This window comes from Urtica dioica, chromosome 1 (genome assembly GCF_054948205.1).
Source record: "Urtica dioica subsp. dioica isolate 48M chromosome 1, U.dioica_male_clone48M_v1_H2, whole genome shotgun sequence".
Lineage (NCBI taxonomy): Eukaryota > Viridiplantae > Streptophyta > Magnoliopsida > Rosales > Urticaceae > Urtica > Urtica dioica.
In genome coordinates, this window is record NC_142756.1 from 2,176,285 (window position 1) to 2,196,381 (window position 20,097).

The 20,097-nt window shown below is 34.9% G+C and overlaps 3 protein-coding genes and 1 non-coding gene across 4 annotated transcripts; 3 read left to right on the forward strand and 1 right to left on the reverse strand.

The window, feature by feature from the left end:
- The first annotated feature begins 2,767 nt into the window (after nucleotides 1–2,767).
- Nucleotides 2,768–3,238, forward strand: LOC149406244 (uncharacterized). Its single transcript, XM_089610732.1, has one exon. It carries the CDS (start codon nucleotides 2,768–2,770, stop codon nucleotides 3,236–3,238), a length of 471 nt encoding a protein of 156 aa, XP_089466858.1.
- A 3,315-nt stretch (nucleotides 3,239–6,553) lies between these two features.
- LOC149406245 (pectate lyase-like) lies at nucleotides 6,554–9,510 on the reverse strand. The gene is made up of 3 exons (XM_089622938.1): nucleotides 9,260–9,510; nucleotides 7,722–8,471; nucleotides 6,554–7,142 (listed from the first exon to the last, which is right to left on the reverse strand). Exons 1-3 carry the CDS (start codon nucleotides 9,373–9,375, stop codon nucleotides 6,785–6,787), a joined length of 1,224 nt encoding a protein of 407 aa, XP_089479064.1. The 5' UTR covers nucleotides 9,376–9,510; the 3' UTR covers nucleotides 6,554–6,784.
- Nucleotides 9,511–14,548: 5,038 nt separating this feature from the next.
- On the forward strand, nucleotides 14,549–14,620 carry TRNAP-AGG (transfer RNA proline (anticodon AGG)). The gene has a single exon. It is a non-coding gene; the product is annotated as a tRNA-Pro (tRNA).
- An 843-nt stretch (nucleotides 14,621–15,463) lies between these two features.
- On the forward strand, nucleotides 15,464–18,591 carry LOC149406247 (uncharacterized). Its single transcript, XM_089623042.1, has 3 exons — nucleotides 15,464–16,387; nucleotides 17,582–17,800; nucleotides 18,323–18,591. The coding sequence occupies exons 1-3, from the start codon at nucleotides 15,497–15,499 to the stop codon at nucleotides 18,344–18,346; spliced, it is 1,134 nt and encodes a 377-aa protein (XP_089479168.1). The 5' UTR covers nucleotides 15,464–15,496; the 3' UTR covers nucleotides 18,347–18,591.
- Nucleotides 18,592–20,097: the final 1,506 nt, after the last annotated feature.

Consider the following 20,097-nt stretch of genomic DNA (forward strand, 5'->3'; position numbering starts at 1 on the left):
GATGGAACACTCTGCTCCGGTACTATTAACGAAAGTGAAAGTATAAGGAGAAATTGCCTCATTTGTCGCTTATTTTATAATTTTTTCTCACTTTCCACCAAAAGACTAATTTTTCCCAAAATACCACCTGAGATGTCAATATTGTTGACATCTATGTCAACAATGTTGACATCTCATAGTGAAGTGCAAAAATAAATGTCAACATTGTTGACATAGATGGTGGCATTTTGAGAAAAATTAGTGTTTTAGTGAAAAGTGAGAAAAAATTATAAAATTAGTGACAAATGGGGCAATTTCTCAAGTATAAAACAACAAATTTTTTTGTAGAAAGAAAAAAATAAATGATAAGACTTCTATTTTACAAAAAAAAAAACGTCAGGCGGTAACTTCAAAAACGACAACGTCACAAAAAGAAATCGGGAAAATCCAACCTAGCCATGACTTAGGCTCAATACTCAGCCATTTCATTGACTTCTATCATAGATAGACCAACAAGAATCATTGAATGCGAGTCAGTCGTGACAATTATGCTTGACACTCTCTTTAAGGTATTCAACGATAAGGTGACTCACCTATCTACTTTTAAAGTCCCAGACATACCCTATTTCCATCCACAAGTTAATCTAGATTTCCGACAAATTCCGCAGATACAATAAAAATATGATTCAATCCATACACCCATGGTAAGAAAAATGAAAGAGGTATATATGGAATACAATATTTTAGATATCTTATAGGATTACAAGTGACGGTTTGATTTTTTTTTCTTCTAAAACTATATGTGAGTGAATTACATGGAACTTGATGACACCTTCATAATTGATTCCGAATGAGACCTAATTTCTCTTTGTTAATAGGTTCTACAAGGTAGTAGTAGACCAAGTTCCTTGCTAAGTCAATGTCACATCATCGTCGTCCACTTCTTAATTTCACTTGTTCACTCATTTCCAATGAATATCATACACAGACAAATGAAGGATCTCTCTTCATACCTCCGTCGAGAGAAAACCTCGCTACATAAAAAGATAAGCCTCACTTCATAAAATTTGAATTAGGGCTAACGATTTCTATATAAAATTATAAAGAGAAATTTCATTTTCTAGACCCAAAAGTTATGGAAATATCTCAATTAGACCCGTTAGTTAAAAAATATCTAAAATTGGACTTTTGTACCAATTTTGGACGAAAATACTCTTAATTCAAAATAACTCATATTCTTCTCTCATTTTCAAATCATCTTCATCACAATTCTTGTCACTTTCGAATTGGTTGCGCTAGGATTAGAACTCTCGGTGGTCGAGCTCATATTCTTCTCTCATTTTTTTTAGGAATTTGGGTATATGTTTAGCTTCGACTTTGAGGGTTTCGCATCGTTTTTGAAAAAAATTCCATAGTTTTTGAGGGTTTCGGAAACTCGTCAGAACGTGTCGGAATCCATCGGAACTCGTCGGAACGTGTCGGAATCCATCTTTGGAGGTGAATTTTTTTTTTTTTTAAAAAAACTGGGAATTTCCGATGAAGATCATCGGAATCCATCGGATTCCGACCGAATCCGATGGTCTTCGTCGGAATCCATCGGAAATTTCCGATGAAGACCATCGGAATCCATCGGATTCGGTCGGATCCGACCGAATCCGATGGATTCCGATGATCTTCATCGGAAATTCCCAGTTTTAAAAAAAAAAAAAAAAAAATTCACCTCTAAATCTCATTCAAATCAACCTTAAAAAAAATAAAAAAATAAAAATTAACCTCCAATTCACGTCGGATTTGGTGTTCTTTGGTGTGGAGAGAAAATGAGAGTCAGAATGAAAGAGATGGAAAGAGATGGAGAGAGGGTTTATTTTTGAATTAAGGGTATTTTCGTCCAAAATTGATACAAAAGTCCAATTTTGGATATTTTTTAACTAGCGGGTCTAATTGAGATATTTCCATAACTTTTGAGTCTAGAAAATGAAATTTCTCATTATAAATCGGTAAATTCAAAGATTAAAATGGGGTTGGACAATTTTATAATATATATACAGGTCAACCAACCCAAACCAACCCAGCATCAAGCCGACATTTCTAACCTTATATCTAGTCTTTCACATGTACTTGGTAAATTTTCCTAAGTGGAAAGTCACAATATTAAATGTTCCATATTATGATTTCGAAATGTTCAAACATATATTTATATCCTAAAGTAAAGACCCAGCCTATACACAACAGCACGTTTTAACATTAAAATAAGAAATAAATAAATAAATAAAACAAAAAAACACACACACACGTAAGAATTATATACATTCACAATCTCGTTCACAAAATAAACTTTTTATAATAAAAACGTAAAGCAAAATATCTAGGTGGTGGTCAATAGTTGGTCATAGACCACAAGACTCGCACTAGAAAATGAACCACAGCCCGTCAAACCCGGCCTAATTCCAACAATGATTAACTAATGTAGTAAAAATTAAATAAACAAATTTCCATCACCAATAATAATAAACCTAGATAACTAACTAACTAACAAATTTGCCACCTTCTCATTTCAAATCTCCGCCGCAAACCCCCCTATTCTTTCTCTTTATCCCTCAAATCCCAATTCCACGATAAATATATATAAATTCACTCCCTTTTAACCTCCCATAATTTCTTATTCTTCAGACATTGCAGTGCATTAGTTTTTTTTTTTTTCTCTTCCCCGTTGATTAACCACTGCAAGATCTCAAGAATCACCTTGCTATATAATTAATCACACAAATCTTGATTAATTATATATACCATGGCACGCCAAGCTGTTGTTGTCGTCCTAGCCGTGGTCTTCGTTTGCATCGCCGGAATCACCTCCGGCGACGACGCTCCGACCACCTCCCCCACGGCCTCGCCGTCGCCAAAGAGCACCCCGGCCGCTGCGGCCTCGCCGGAGTCCGAGTCTCCGGAATCTTCGTCAGCTCCGGCCCCGAAATCCTCCGCTCAGGCCCCTAAATCTTCCTCCTCCTCGGCCGCAACTCCGTCGGAGAGCCCCGCCGCGTCGTCGCCGGATTCCGACGTGTCGTCGCCGCCGTCCCCCGGGAGCGAGTACTTGTACTCTGACGCGCCCGCCCCGGGGCCCGACGGAGAAGCCTCGGACGGAGTCTCTGACGATGGGCCCGCCGCCGCCCCCGAGACGCCTCTCACGAACGGTGCTTCTGGTCTCGGGGTCTCAGCTGCCGCCGCCAGCTTGGCAGCTGTGGCCGGGTTCTTTGTTCTCTGAGTTATTTAATTCACTATTTGTTTGAATAGCTATATGTGAAACATGATTCTCTCCCCCTCTCTCTCTCTCTTTGTTATTCATTTTACGTAATGTTTGCATGCATGCATGAATGTGTTTTTTTTTTATTATTATTATATATAAACCTCTTTGTTGTTGTGCGTTTGTGTGGTCAAATCTCAATTATGTAATTGATAATGTGCAACTCTCTTTTTAAGATTCTTTATTTATTTATTTATGAATAATAATTTTGTTTATTCTCAATGTTTTCTCTTGTCATGTCTCTCCGGATAGATAATGTTAATGTGATTTCTCGAATAACATGTACTGGACACGTATCGGGGATGCGAGCTTGCGACGTATCTCGATATTGTATTATCGGGATCATGTTTCCTCTATTATCGAAAGGATGGTGAAAACTTGTTATCCTCTTGATAGTCTTTGAGATGAGTGAATATCTTGTTGTTGCCTTCTATGTTGTTCTCGTTGGACTCCTTGTGGTTTCGTCATTCTTTTCTTTAGGTAGTCAAATCTTCAATCTTTGTTTTTTTTCTTTCTCGTCGAATAGTTGGTTCAACGGTCTTTGTTTATAAGTTGAGAGAGTTTTGGGTTGAGAGAACTCTGGGTCGAGAGAATTATGGTTTGAGAGGATTCTGAGTCGAGAGAATTATGAGTTGAGAGAATTTTGGGTCGGAAGGATTCTGAGTCGAGAGAATTACCTTTCTTCTGGTTTGTTGAGTGAACTATTTATAGGATATTGATCTTAAAGGCGTGGCGTTTGGCTCTTGTCACTCTTGGCGCTTGGCACTTGGCGCGTGAAGCCGGGGGCATGTGAAACAAGGCCGTGTGTCGTCATGAATTGGCTTGCATGCATGTTTACAAGCCTCGATTTTGATCACGCATATTTTTGGTCTGTTTGACTGAGTTATCATTTTGCATTGTGACGCCTCTTTATAATTGGATCTTCGTTTTACTAATTGGGGCGTCGATTTACTCTTAAGAAAAATGACGGTATAACAGATAATATATAAATAAAATTAATATAATGGTTGTGCTAGCTATATATATATGTATGTATACATATCATCATATTTCTTACAAGAAAAAGGACACTCCAAGGAAAAAAAATTGGCAATCCAACAACAAAAACAAAATAAAAAATCACGACCATGCACCAAGAGGACACTGTCAATATCTCACCACCTTGTTGGAGATATGGACCCCACAGCATGATCCTTGTATTAGTAAGCAAGGATCGAACCCAGAAGTACCTAGATTAATTAAAGGGTCAAGCGGCTATATAACCAAATAGAACTTAAGCTTTTGCAAAATAGCCATAGTTTGTCAATTATAAGCAAACTAGCCAAAATAAGATTAATCTAGGCTGGATTAAATTTAATCCCAACGAACTATAAAGACAGAATGTAAGTTTTATGAAGGCTGGATTAAAATTAATCGAGACAGGATTAAAAGTCGTAGTACTCTCAATTGGCTATTTTCCTATACCTAATGAAACTATGGCTATTTTGCAAAAGTCATAGTTTGAATTGGCTATTTCATATCATTTTTCCTTAATTAAATGATTAACTAATTTCAGGAAAAATAATTATAATTCAAAGAATCGGGGGTTTTGAGAAATTATAAAATCAACAATGAAATATCGAATGGGAAAAAAACACGCTTGACGTACGGATCATTCGCACCACGTGACAATTACTTCAAATCTCAGCTTCGACAAAGTTCTCAAATCTAAATATGCAATCAACATCCACTGAATATCAACACACGCGGTCAATAATTTTCGCAATCCTTTAATAATAACTAATCACGACGTTGCGCTGATAAAAAAAAAAGCTCTAACTGTTAGAAAGCGAGATGAACGGAACAATAAAGATTAGAAAGCGGTTAGAAAGCGAGATGAACGGAACAATAAAGATTCAGCACGCGTGATCCTATTAATTCCGGTTTCTATTTCTCACTAGAATTACCTAAACCCTCACAAGAATCATAACCCTAGATTTGCTCAACTTATTAAAACTCATAACAATTACGAGTTAATAATTTAAATAAAGCAGTGAATACAAATATTTATACTTTGATGATCAAACCAAATAAAAGTACAAATATTCATGAACGATGCTCAAATAGAAGAATAAAAACAACAACAAACAATAGAGAATCGAACAAAGTCTAAGTTAATTTTATTATATCATGTCACGAATTTGAAATCACTCTCAGCCGTTTAAAATCTACCTTCACATAATTATATACCAAACAATAAAAAGACAGAAAGAGAAAGCAAATAGAACGGTGCGACCCCCTTAGCAATGCTTGCCAGGAACGTGAGATGTCCTTCGTTAGACATTTATGTCACTTTGGGCTTTTAATGAGACGAAGCCCATTGTAGCAATCATGAAGCAAGTGCCAAAATTCGAGCCCATTTGATTTTTGGAACGCACATGAGATTTCCACTTTGACATATGATGGGCTGATTTCTTTATGTTTTGGACCATGCGTGTGCACTTCTATTCTCGAGCTTCAAAGCTTTCTATATTCCACTTCAATTTCCGTAATTCACTCTTAGCTGCATAAAAATCATAAAAGTATTATTACGAGCACAATTAGAGTAACTTAGACAAAAATAATGGTGAAAAATGATTATGAAATAATAAGAAATAATGCACTTATCACCGCCTTGCTATGGACAAATCTTGGCATCTCAGCGATGACGTCGGCCACGTGGCCAAAGATTTTAAGAATAAAAAATTAAATCAATTTCTTTTTAATAAAAAGTTTTAATTTTTTTTTAAAATAAAAAGTTTTAAATTTTTTTTAAATAAAAGAGTAAATAAATATTCATTTCACTAAAAATATTTTAGAGAGTTTAATTTTTTTTTTTTAAATAAATGAAATAATGATATTTGCGATACGACATATTAATTTTAGGAAAAATATGTGTCATTTATATTAAATGTATGATATTTCAAAAAACTAAGACGATAAATCACGCATATTAATTCGCCAGAGAAGTACACCGTTGGTGTAAAGTTCTTCTCAACATTGTTGTATCCTGTGAGACTTATCGTTCATCAACTTCAACACCTATAAGAAAGCGATATAAGTATTAAAGAAATCGTCAAACGGTCTTCAACGTGCTCCGTTTTCCTCTCCTTCTTGTCTCCGAATTAAGGTTTATTTTTAGTTTTTTTTTTGTTCATTAATTTCTGTCTACCTAGTTTTCTGAAATAAAATAATAATTGTCTTTTATCTTTCTACTTCCCGCATTATAAATACTATTTGTTATATATAACTGATAAAAAAAAATTACCAAGACAACAGTGCTGCACTAGCTTTCTTTCTTTCAAATAGCAGGTAGTACAAGTGAGGTTGCAAAGTGATATATAATTGAGAAATCACGCACTCAATTAATTCTCACCCATTGCCATATTACAAGCAGCTATTACAAACGTGACCGAAACAAGCTTCCTATTACTCTTATAATTAACCAGATAGTTTTCTTGATTATATATAAATATATATATAGTATGATCAGCAATGGGAGCCCTTCCTACAAGTGAGGGTTCCGGCGGTGTGGGTGATGGCGGCGACGAGGGACGAAGGGCGGGCGCTGAGGCTAAAGGCCTTAGCGCTGGCGGCCCCCGCCCCGCCGGACTGGCGGAAGTAGGCCCCGTTCAGAAAGAGGTCTCCGTCGGAGCGCCAGTTCCAGTGGCTCCACTCGCTCTCGGGGGCGTCCTCGTGCTTCGTCACCTCTTTCTTGAACCGCGTGTTCGGGGCCAAGAACCGGTTCCCTTGGCTGTTGATCGTCGGCGACGCGCTCCCTCCGATCGCGTACATCTCCCAGTGCGTGTAGTCGTTGTTCACCACGTGGAAATACCCGTGTCTACACCTGCGTTACGTCGGAAAAATTTATGCAAAATTAGTCGAAGAAAATGGTATGAAATAGCCAACTGATAAATTAATTATTGCCTAAGTAAGTATTCAAATACTAAAAAAAAATTAATAATAATAACTCAACTCGTGCTTGTATGTGTCTTCATATAGTATCCATAGTGTGACTTATGTGTCTTGTTTTTGTTTTGGCTGCTTTCTTAATTTTTAAATAGTTCAGTTAGAATTATAAAATGAGGTGTTTAATTGGGTTTTATGTCTAACTCGCCAATAGTAATTTGAATTTATTAGGCTATTTAGAAGAATTTTTTTTATTAATTTAAAACAATTGTGAAAAATAATTAAGTTTCTTCTTGACAAAATAATAACTAACTCATAGCGGCGTGTAGTTGAAAATAATGAGCAAGATATTTACACGTTTGATGTGAATTTACGATGGTATTTTTTAATTTATGATGGTATGTGAAAGTTGGTATTAAATATTAATAGTGTGCGACTAAATTATTACTTACTAGTATATAAAATTTATTTGGACAGGCAAGTAAAACAAATATGAAGAGAGAGATAGAGAACGTACCTAGGCATTCTCTGAACGAGCCCTTCACCAAAGTGATTGAAAGCAATAGTGACATGCATATTCTTATCTTGAGTATACGAGTCGCTATGCCCCAACAACATGACCTTATCATGATGCGTAAAGTAATTATTCGAGATCGTAATCGCCGTCGCGCCGTGGATCGCATCGATCAACCCGTCCCGGCAATTCGACAGCGAGCAATGGTCGATCCACACGTGCCTCCCCCCGAAAATCGAAACCCCGTCCCCGTCGGAGACCGTCCACCGCCCCATGTGCTCCGGCGAGTCCCTTATCACCGCCCCGCCGGAGCCGGGCGTGCAATCGTGGATATGGACGCCGTGGATGATGATATTCGTGGCGTAGTGGATCGTGACGCACGGGCCGCCGGAGATGTGGACGCTCGCACCGCGGCCGTCGATGGTCTTGAAGGAGTTCATCACGAGCTCTTCTTTGAGCTTGATGACCATGTCGCGCTTGAAGACGATCCAGAGCGGCTCGTCTTGGATCACGGCGTGCCTTAGGGTTCCCGGGCGGGGATTCGCGGGGTCGTCGTTGGAGGAGTCGGTGACGGTGTAGATTCGGCCGTGTTTTCCTCCGATGGCGTCTTTTCCGAAGCCGATAGCGCAGTCGGCCAAGCGTTGCCGGTTTTGCTCCCAATTCGGGTCGCAACGCCAGCAGTCGTCGATCGGGTTCCCCGTCGCGCACGACGGGGATAAGTACCTCAAGTTCCTTCTAGATTCATTTATTTTTCTGCATATAATAAAAAAATAAATTCAATTATTTTTTTACATGATATATTTAATGATGGAAATATTTTCATCAGCGGTCAGCGGACTGTTGATGTGAGTCCCACCTATGTGACTGAGAGATTTTAAGCTTTATTAAAATGAAATGAAATTCAACTGATTTTTGACCGGTTAAAATGTTAATTCCACCTTTTACTTTTTATATAAATTCAACTACTACCAAATGTATGTTTGAATTGGTATCTATTATCTCTCTATTCGCTAAATCTAAAAAAAAATATAATACTTGTAATTTAGACGGTTGATACCGATTATTTTGAAACTTATGATCATTTACCAAATATTTACTAAATATGGGATAAATAGCAATTTTAAAGTGTGAATACGATTATGCACCTAATGACTCTTTTATTAACTATGGTTAATGAAAAAAAACCAACTACATTTGAATTATAAAATGAACCAAATTAGAATTTTATTCATTTAATAGAATTTGTGTATATTTTCTTCAATAATATTCTTAAATGAACTTCAACCTCCCTTTATTTTTATTAACCTACACAAATTATCTGTGAACCGGAATGTAAGTCATTTGAAGTATGAACTAAAAATTTATTGTGAACCGACACAAGTATTTTACCAACTAATAGCGGCGTGTAGTTGAAAAAAAATGAACAAGACATTAACACGTTTGATGTGAATTTATGATGGTATGTGAAAGTCGGTATTAATAACGTGTGACTATATTATCTGTTTATCTTTGCTGAAGTGTGCGACGAAATTACTATTTACCTGTGAAATTCTTCGACAACCAGTTCAGGGTCTCGGAGTGTTGCAGACGAAGTGGAAATGGTGGCCATGAGAGCACTTGCGACCAAAAGAACAAGCAAATAAGTTGGTATAGCCATTTTATAAATTTGCTCTTTTTGTTCTTCTCTCACTCTCTTATGTGGAGCAATCAGAGAGAGAAAGAGAAAGAGAGAACTATTTAGAGTTTTTGGAGTTTTGACTGAGTGAGTAGTGATACAGAAAATTGAGCGTTTGAAGGGTTTATATATATGTCTACAAAGCCGAGAGTGATGGCGTGATTAATACAAGATCAACTGAATTTCGTGGGTCCCAGAAACACGATCGTGATTTCTGGTTTTTCTTGTCCATCAACAGACTTTGAATTAGCAGCTTGTGTCTGAACGTTAATAAGTCACATTTGTACTTTTGAATTAATAAATTGGAGAGTTATATTAATACGGTCCATTTAAATTAGACGCATACAAACATACTATAAGAGAATCAAGGATGAGTTAAGCTGATCAACTTTTAATATTTAATTAATTAGACTATAATTTTTATGGTGCGTAATAACTATTAGACTATTTCAAACAACTTTCAGTTTTATTTTGTTTTTCTTTATACATAAAGAACTCCTCAAAAAAGATATATTAATAAAAGGACTCGTCAGCTATTTAATCCAAACTAGACCCATTTTTTAAAAATTATGGTCAAATTATGAATTTAATTGTGTAACTAGCTCAATTCACTAACAAATAATATCATATTTATATCATACTCCTTCAAACAACTTATGTGCCACAAACTCCAATTCTCAATTATTCCTAGCTGAAACATCATCGAAAATCTTCATCGTCAGACATCGCGGCCTTATCGGTTCACAAACCTCTTACTCTGAATCTACGCCGAGCTTGACCTGGCTCGCCAGAGCAAAATCAAGATCTTCTTCGACGTCGAGAAGCCCGAATTAACGATTCTTTTCTCACTCTGTCTACTTTTTTTTTCTTCATTTTTTTTTTACTTTTAGATTGTAATTTCGAAAGTTGAGTAATTTGAGTCAAAGTAACCTTGTCGAAATCTAAAATAAAGTAGTAAGAATTTAATAACGTTAATTAGGTAAAGTAGTACAATGATGCTCTTTTTGGAATTTAGTGGTCTCCTTTAGCTTGCAACAAATTTTCTTACCCTTCCTACTGACCATTGATGTCTTTTTTGACTTTGCTTTCATGCAAATAACAGAAAACCCTCTAATTATGCTCTAACGCTTATTAAGGAATAATTACACTACAGTATTTTTATTTTTCCTTTCACGTTACTTTATAGAATAATATCACTTTAAATATCGATACCGATTTTAATTCCATTGAACCTGTTGCTTTTATTTATCCCCCACTGACTGCGGAATAATAGTTGACTTAAGCATATATTTGTTTTGCCACAAATGTCGTGACTTTGCTGCAACTTCTTTAATAAAGAAAAACTGTCGCATTTGAATGGAAGTCAATATTTTAACCACCTGAGTTCATACTAGAATCCCAACTAGAACGGAATAAACTAGAAACCAATCATATATATATTTTGATAATAATGATGTATTGACTGCGTCATGATTAATAAAGCAAGTTTCGTTCTTTCCATTCAAGACACAAATTTGCAGTTATTCTAAATGTAACCTCACCCTATATGTTTTCTTTATTTGTCGCTGAAATTTGATTATTTATGTATATTTTTTTTTTACTTAAAATCGTTTTCTTATGTATATTATATTAATATAAGAAAGTTATACGCATATGGTAGAGGTGGGAATAAATCCCTAACTAAATGAGCCTCGGTGGGTCTGAGGAGCATTTTGTCCATCTCTTTCGAAATGAGATTATTCTTAAAGTATGACATCCACGCTAGTTTAAGACCAAAATCCAATAATTTAATCCAAAACTATGACACTTTGGGCCGAGAACAAAGCTTCATTTGGGCGAAGCCATGCCCACCAGGGAAAAGGGAATAATAAGTCAAGGCCAGCACTAAAGCTCGGTCAAATTCAAAGACGTGATCACAATCGCAAGAAGAGAGGATTGGGTGGAGCGAATAGAAGAATCGTCGCAACTCGCAATAATGGCTATAGACACATCATCATCCCCGTCTTTTAGGATCTAGAATTTTAAATCTTTTCATTGTCTATAAATATCATGTATGAATAGGAAGATGGACGTTACTTTCTATTCTCACACACAACATACAATTTTTACTGTATTACACAAAATCCCGCTAATAAAAATCCATATTCTTACTCGTACTTTTGCTTTTCGCCTTTTCTTTCTAGTCTTTGCTTTCAAATGTGAGTATCAACGATGTGAATTCGAGAACCATTAATTATAATAAAATCGATCCTTTTGTGACTGTTTTGATTTCGATTTTTCGACATCAACACATATTCTTATCGTTTTTCTAACAAATCCTCTATTGTAGGTCGTGGTATACCGTCGTGTCGTGGTATAGCAAAATCCTCCTAATCGAGGCTCCAAATTTAAGGAAAATCAACGTGTTGATAGAAAGATTGCATAATATACTAAAAAAAACATAGTTTTTAAAAAGCCAAAACACTACAAATTATACATCAAATAAGTATTTTTCCGCACTTCAAATATGTGTACAATACTTGCGAACTCATTCTTCGGTCATCTTCAGTTAACTAATAACAAAATATTAAAGAGTTATTACGAAGTTGAATTAAATTTCTATACAATTTTCATTAGAGTTTTCCCTGCTTTATTGCAAAACCGAACCTACAAAAATTTAGTCAATTCAATTCAATTCAATGGACTTCAATTCAATTGTTTTCAATCAAATTCAATTTCAATTTATGATTTCAACCAAATACAACTATAAAATAAAAAATTGAACCTTGAACTTAGTTAGAAACATACTGAGAATGTTTGAAAATCTGTTTTGGGGGTCTCTGGAAAATTGCAAAGTTGTCAAAGGTGGTTCGTCGGAAAAAAGGAGGTTCACTGCTACTCTAAATAAATAAATAAAAGAACAAATCTGTAGTGTAGATCATAATAACAATAAAAATAACATTCATGAATCATGTTTTTAATAAAATCTAACGAAATGCATCATTTATAAATATTTAGTTTTTTTTTTTTTTAAGAAAACCTAACCCGGTTATCGCCCATGGGTTTCATTTACCCACCAAAAAACGCAATTAAGAATGAATTTTGTGCGAGTTTTGTAAACTGTAGCGGTTTTAGATAGTCTTTTTCCATAAAAATGACATGTCGTTTTGTCGATTAACTATGAACTTGTCTTTTGATGGGCACACATGCTGCGACAACAATTTTCCCGACGAGTTTCGCCAATTTTCGTCGGCATTTGAATCCATGATTATTGACGCCTTCATATTCTCCATGACCGTATCAATAAAACTAGGTCCCTCTCCTAGTTTCAAGAAAAAAAAAATTAAAAATTAAAAATTAAAAATTAAAAACAAAAACAAAAAATAACCTATCAAACATCGATAATTATCATTATATAATCTAGCCATACAATTCGATAGAGTAGTTAGAGAGACGCAAACAGAGAGGTGACTTGAAATAACCTACAAAACACCGCTAATCAAATAACCAAAAATTTAACAGACAGTAGCCTATTTTAATAGGGGAAAATTCACAAATATCTAATTGGATATGATCATCTTCTCAATATCTTAAAATTTTAAACATTTTATTAATTTCTCGTTTTTTCTTTATTTTCAAATTATTTTTCGTCATTTATTATGGAATCGGTAAACAATTAGGAAAAGTTAAATGAACCCATGAACAGTAAAAAATGAAATTAAACTGTGAACAACAGATTAAAAAAAAAGTTTAAAGTAGACATTATCGAAATCAAATGAAATTAGAATACGAAGTAGGTTATGATTGAAAATAGTTTTGTAAAATGAGTTAGCTTGGACAATTTCCACTATTTTCATACATCAACCACACCAATGGCCCATTCCGTGTTTCAAGACAAGCACAAGGCCTAGCGAGCAGCCCAAACTCGTGGCTCATTTAGCTTTGATTAGTTGTAATGATTAGCATAATCGCAACTTTTTTTAGGCATGGTATAAAAATTCTAGAAATATTCTATCTTATTCTTCATTTTCTCATTTGTATTTCTGAAACAGTTGAGACCTGCAACGGACTTATGATTAAAGTCGTATAATGATGATCATATGGATTGATCTAATATTAAAATGTCAATAATCCTTAAATTATATCATCCCTTGTAATATTTTATTTATTTGTTGTTAAAAACTAATTCTATACAGATCAATGCTTGTGATTTTTCCATTTTGAAAACCCAAAATATATTCACCGAGGAATAAGATTCGCGCATGTGGAATCTAGTTATCAACAAATAGGGTAAATATTGACTCAGTTAATATGTCATCCATTACCGATTGATTGTGCACGTGTCTTATGATACAATCATAATTGAACTATTAATCGAAAAGTATATTATTTTTTAAAAAATAATATCTCTCTCGAATGGTATATCAATAATTTACACATATGCCAAAACGCAAATTAACTTGGATGATCCTGTAATGACTGTATCAATAAACATTATTTTTTATCGAGTACATCATTTTAATTATATAAATAGTTCGAATTTTAGATTTTTTTAAACTTTATTAAATAACATCATAATCAATAAAATTGAATATTTAATGAAGAATCTTAGGTCATAACACTTTTTTCAAGGCGGAATTGTCTAATCGCCCAAGAGGTAGGCTAAACGGCGACTAATGAGAACAATAATAAAATCCTAAATTTTATAGAGAGAAAACGTTAATAAAATCCTAAATTTTAAAGAGAGAAAACGTTAGTAAGTTGAGAGAAAGAAAGTTTTCAATCCACTTGAGGTAATTCATATCATAATTAAAAAATAGTATATAAAGATTTTGAGTTATATGTTGCTATTTTATTTCACAAGATAATCAGGATTATAGATGGCTAAACCAAGTGTTATCGTTATTTAAGATAAACGATATATTTGGATTTTGGATGTAAAAAGTCGCAAGCCAAACCAAGTGGTACTATAATTCTCTCCAACAAACAATACATATTCATATTTCTATTTCAAAGTTCTCGTGTCGTGACTATGTTTCTGAATTCAATCGCATAGCATGACCCTCATGAACTCCCTGACTTCGTCTGTGAGACTGTGACAGACTTATCTTCACCGACACTTTTAACGCAGAATATAATCTTAAATAATTAAAATGCCATTAGCGTCTTCATATCAGGGCATTTGGTCTAGTGGTATGATTCTCGCTTAGGGTGCGAGAGGTCCCGAGTTCAATTCTCGGAATGCCCCTACGTATCGTCCTATTTTTATTCCCAGGGGACACGTCATCACGGAAAAGCGAAAGCGCTACAACAAACAAAGCACTCTCTCGAGTGTGGACCCCACTCTCACTCTGGCTCTGCACTTTTCTCGTGTAAGTCAGCAGTGCTCTCATTGCCCTAATCACAGTTTTGCCTTTATTCCTTCTTTCTTTCTTTTTTTTTCATCGTTTCATTTCATTTTTATTTTCACCAAATTCAAAATATTAGAAAATATCCTATTTTCAAATCCTGATCCAAGAATGGGAATGCCCTTTTCATCATGGCAATGATGTGATATATGTGTAAGGGAAATTATTGTAAGAGAAGAGTCAAGAGAACTAGAGAACATACACTTCTTCTTATCCTACAACTATACGCGCCCATAAGAAATTATCACAAGATATTTTATGTTTTATTATTTAAAATGAAAAGAAAAAAAAACATATATTTACCAATTTCCCAAACTTAAAATAAAATAAATGATATGTAGCTTATCACGAAAAAGCGTTCACAGTCTTGACGTCAATTTAAAAATATAATTAATCAGCAAAACAAAAAGAAGAAAGAAGTGAGCGTGGGATCTATCTAAAAAGTATAGCTTTGATACATAGACTATGGAGTACACATATATATATATAAAATAATTATAAACTCAAAAAATAAAAGCACGAAATCTAATCATATATATATATTTTATCTACACGGCCAAACGAAATCCGGATAACAACACACAATCTAGCACAGCATCCAATGGTGACGATACACGTGGCGATGAAAAGGCAAGAGATCACTCCCATCATTTTTATTAATCTTCCATATTTTTCTAGAGAGAGACACTGGTGACTAAAAAGCCCTTTTCTTTTTCATGTGGGTCAACTTATTATTTTTTTTCTTTCTTACTATTTTTCAACCTTTTTCTGTCTCGCTTTTTCCTCTTCAGAGACCAAAGAGAGAGAGGAGAGTGAGAGAGATCACAAGAACAGAGAAAAACACACATATACATACACATATAGATATACACAACACAGAGATCATGTGTATAACCGAAGATGAGAGAGATAATAAGAGTAGTAATAGGAAGAAGAGGAGTCATGGAAGGAGTAGAACCAAAACCAGAAAGCCCAAATACTTGAGCCTCTCAAAGCACATGGAAAAGCCCTCGCCGGAGACGGAAATTACGAAAATGACCCAGCAGCTAAACCTCTTCCCACTCCACCCAGAGCCAAACGACAGGTCGTTCGCCGATCACCACGAGAACGTGGCTCGCCTTTTCGACTCCGAGTCCGCCGCCGGAGACGCGTCCCTCACCGGACTCCTCCGCCCCTCGCCGGAGCACGAGGGATCTCCGTCGTACGAGCGGACGTACGACAGCGAGTCCCTCGTGAGAGCGGCGATGAAGAGAAGAAACGACAACGACGGGGACCAGGAGGAGAAATGGGTTTGTTACTCCGAGGTGGTCGAGGACGTTACGAGCTCGTCGTCGAAAAACGCCGTCGTTTTTGAGCGGCGGAGCAAGAAGAATAAGAAGAGAAAGTCGAGTAGTAAGGTCGAAACGACGACGACTACGATGTCGTCGAATTCCGAGGGCAATAGCGTATTTAGCGCGAACTCGTCGTCTTCCACGTCACTGGCTCTGAAGCTTGATTACGAAGGGATTCTCAACGCTTGGTCCGATAAAGGGCCGTTGTATATTCAGCCAAACCAAAACCTCTCTTCTCCTCAAACCGTGCCTGACTTGTTACACTGCGATCATCACGTAAGTCTCTCTCTATATCTTAATTAAAATCAAGTCGTTTTTTTAATTAATATTTGGAGAAAATGGCATTTTATAATCTTTGTTTAATGGGATCTTATAAAACGACAAATAAACGTTTGCGCGTCGTTATGTCATTTACATGTTTTGTAGGAATTTGTACCGACTTTTTAATTTTACTTCTCGATCAGTCCATTTTATTTCACGAACATGGATTCATTAAGTTTTGTCGGAGTTTCAAATTCGAGATTTGTGTGGGAGTATGTTTCTTGTAATCGTGACCTACGACAAGTTGTTACGGAGTTTGGTTGAGTTCATCACATAAATAGTTGTTAAGAGTTTTAACTTTTAATCGAACTCGAACTTCTCTAATCATTGTTCCAGTTCATTCTTTGTTGTTGTTTCCCTTTAACCTTTTGTTTAAGGGGTTTCAGAAAACGACAAATTAACAGTGTGCCTTTACTTACCCTTTTTCCACTTTTCTGAGTGAGGCCCATTTCGTGGTGGTGGGCCTTGGCCAGCTGGGGCTCTGGCCCACGTTTCCCAACTTTGAGTTGGTTGGAGTTTTTAATGTCTTAAGATCTTTTCCTTTTTGGATATTCCTCAAAATATATATTCTAAAGTAATTAAATAATGTCACGTTGTAAAATACCACTAGCGCTAACTCGAAGCCTAAACTACAATCAAATAATCAATCATTGTTATTTATCCAGAACTGCATCGTTAATTCATAAAAGGCTATTTAACAGGGAGTTAGGTACTATCTTTATATTTAGTCATATGTTTTTTGCCCTACACTAAATTAGGGGTTTGATCATTTAGAAGTGTTAATTATTGCTTGATTTCACCATAATTGGTTTTTTATAGTCTAGATCCGTAATGAAATAGAGTGAACTATAAACGTTTTCGCCTTTTTAATACTCTGTTTATTATTTAAATATTATTATTTTTATATTGTAATATGCAGATCAATTAGAAGTGTCTTAAACATAATAATTAAAGGATGACTTGAGTTTCAGTAATTTGTGTTTTTTTCTTCTATAATTCATCTACCCTAATATACGAAGATTGCTATGTCAATACATGGAGCCAAGTATATAATTACTTGTCACCATTTTTTGTACTAAATTGCCACACGCAGCGGACGGATTAGTAAATTGGAGTATTAAATGTTGGTTAATCTTTTTTTTTTCATAGGGAATAATGGAAGGTGGATGGGGATCGAGTGTCGGGAATCTGTGGAAGGTTCCGGAAAATGACTATATAAAAATTAAGGAAGAACCGGAAGGGTGGAAATTAGGACAAAGAGAGGCGAGCGTGTTGAGATACAAGGAGAAGAGGCAAAACAGACTCTTCTCCAAGAAAATCCGTTACCAAGTCCGTAAGCTTAATGCCGAGAAACGCCCTCGAATGAAGGTACTTGTTTTTGTAATTTTTCAGTCACTTTTTAGAATTATTATTACACTACTCACAAAATTTTATAATAAAACGTAGATAATCAATTGAATTTACGACGATTTAAATTCATAAAAAATATCGATAAAAAATTAACTGTTTTTCCTTTGCCGAAACATAATAATTTTTTTTGTCATATTTATTTATTAATTTTGGCTAGCCAAAATTTTAGCCAATATAAAAAAAAAAGATTAATATTTTTAATTGTTTCCCATATACTTTTTAATTGAATTTCATTACCATGACATAAACTAATGGATAAATATGCAGTTAGATTTGACTTTCTCGTGGACAATTGATAAAAAATTATGTCACAAAAATATTTGGTTTAGTAGCCGTTGATTAGGAAGCTAATCTATTATTGGTCTCCGTAATTTGTGTGTGAAGGGCGTTACAATTGAGTTTTTCTTACTTATCATCTCTCAAGTTATAATGATTTCTGTCGACTTTATTTATTAATTTTATTTTTTCTAAAATTTTCAGGGGAGATTCGTGAAGACATGCTAGAGAAAAGCTTAGATGATATGGGTGGACATACTATTTATTCAAAAATAATTTACATGCCTTTCTAGAGTGAAAAAAAAAAGTCTTCTCATAAAAAATAATCAATTTAAGTTTTTGAGGAACTTTATAGAATATTATGCAAAGCTTAATCAGTGCAATAATTTGAATCTACCAGAACCTATACTGGTCTTTGAAGCTCTTTTTTTTTCTTCTTTTATATATAGAAACATGAAACTCGTATGGAAATGGTCAAATCTGTATTTTTGATGCCATATATATATTAATTCCACATATATGGCCTGAATTTATTTTAGTAGCTACTAAGTACATTTAATTCATAAACCTTTGACCGACGGAGTGTTATTAATTATCTTTCAAAACCAGATAATCAAACAAACCATTGACTTAGACAAGGAATGAGGAAAGTTAAAAACAAAAAGTTGTAGTCTTAATTATTTAAAATTTAAAAGTAATAGGCCACGCCCATGTACTCATTCTTTCGTTTCCATGTAATATCATTTTAGGTAAACAATATATATATATACATATATATATATATATATATATATAGTATTTTGAAATTTAAACGGTGCACCATTCTATTATTTCAAATTGTCAATTTTTTTTCTTCTAATGATTAATATATATATATATATATATATATATATATATATATATATATATATATATATAATATCGTTCACAATTTCTCACAACTCTCTCTATTAAAATTTTCTAGTGGGTCCATACTCTTCTTCTCTTATGCAAAACTTTCAAAACACACAAATTTATCAAAGCCTACATCACGCGAGCTTCTCGTCGGAAAAACGTGAAGATCCAACTGCAGACTGCCGGAAAGGTGAAGAAACCGGCGGGATTCGGCGGTAACATGTGAAAAAGCTTCAAAGCGGCAACGGGAAACAAAGACCTAATTTTCGGCGTGATTTGGAAAATGACTTCGAGATTCGGTTATATACCATGGTTTTTCTATAAAAAAAAAAAAAAAATCAACTGAACTAAGCCAGAATCTTCGAACCGGGAACCGGACCGTTTCCCGTCCGGTTTATCCCGCTTCGCAGGGAAAACTCCGATTTTGGTACGAATCGTACCGGGACCCTTCTATTTCCCGGTTCTCGGATGGAAATCGGACGACTCCCCCGAGAATTTAAACCCTTGTTTAAATTTATAACATGTAATTATTTTTTGAAAATGAGTTATTTAAGAAATTATATTTTGAAAAAAGTAAGAGGGGCTAAAGCCCCCTTGAGCTGCACCTGCCTTCGTCCTTGAATGTTAGTACTACACTTCGTCCACAATGAAAGCCTAATGAATTGGGCTTGGTAGAGAAAACCCAATAGGAAGACGAGTAACGAAGGGAAATGAGCCCAATCCATTCGAAATAATAGATGGACTCACTCACAGAGCTCAATGAAGAATAGTTCGGCTATGTTTGGTTCTCATCTCAAAAATAGTTTTTTAGTTAAAAAAAATTGGAAACAAAAAACGAAAATGCGTTTGGTTTAATTTTTCGGAAATTGTTTTTTAAAATTTTTGCAGTTGTTTTGTAAAAGAGTAAAGAAAACTGAAAACAAATAAAATGTGTTTTTGGAACAAATAAGGCCATGTTTGTTTCTCATCTCAAAAACTGTTTTTTAGTTTTTGAGTTGAAAAAATTGAAAACAAAAATTGAAAACATGTTTGGTAAAGTGTTTTCGGAAAAAAATTTCAAAAAATTTTGAAGTTGTTTTGGAAAA

What these genes read in the sequence shown, in the direction of transcription:
- LOC149406244 (XM_089610732.1), top strand. Translation starts at nt 2,768, where the DNA reads ATGGCACGCCAAGCTGTTGTTGTCGTCCTAGCCGTGGTCTTCGTTTGC.
- LOC149406245 (XM_089622938.1), bottom strand. Translation starts at nt 9,375, where the DNA reads ATGGCTATACCAACTTATTTGCTTGTTCTTTTGGTCGCAAGTGCTCTC. An exon ending in GTTGTCGAAGAATTTCACAG is followed by an intron (nt 8,472 to 9,259) that starts GTAAATAGTAAT and finishes TATTATATGCAG; the next exon opens with AAAAATAAATGAATCTAGAA. An exon ending in CTCGTTCAGAGAATGCCTAG is followed by an intron (nt 7,143 to 7,721) that starts GTACGTTCTCTA and finishes GACGTAACGCAG; the next exon opens with GTGTAGACACGGGTATTTCC.
- LOC149406247 (XM_089623042.1), top strand. Translation starts at nt 15,497, where the DNA reads ATGTGGGTCAACTTATTATTTTTTTTCTTTCTTACTATTTTTCAACCT. An exon ending in TGTTACACTGCGATCATCAC is followed by an intron (nt 16,388 to 17,581) that starts GTAAGTCTCTCT and finishes TTTTTTTCATAG; the next exon opens with GGAATAATGGAAGGTGGATG. An exon ending in AGAAACGCCCTCGAATGAAG is followed by an intron (nt 17,801 to 18,322) that starts GTACTTGTTTTT and finishes TAAAATTTTCAG; the next exon opens with GGGAGATTCGTGAAGACATG.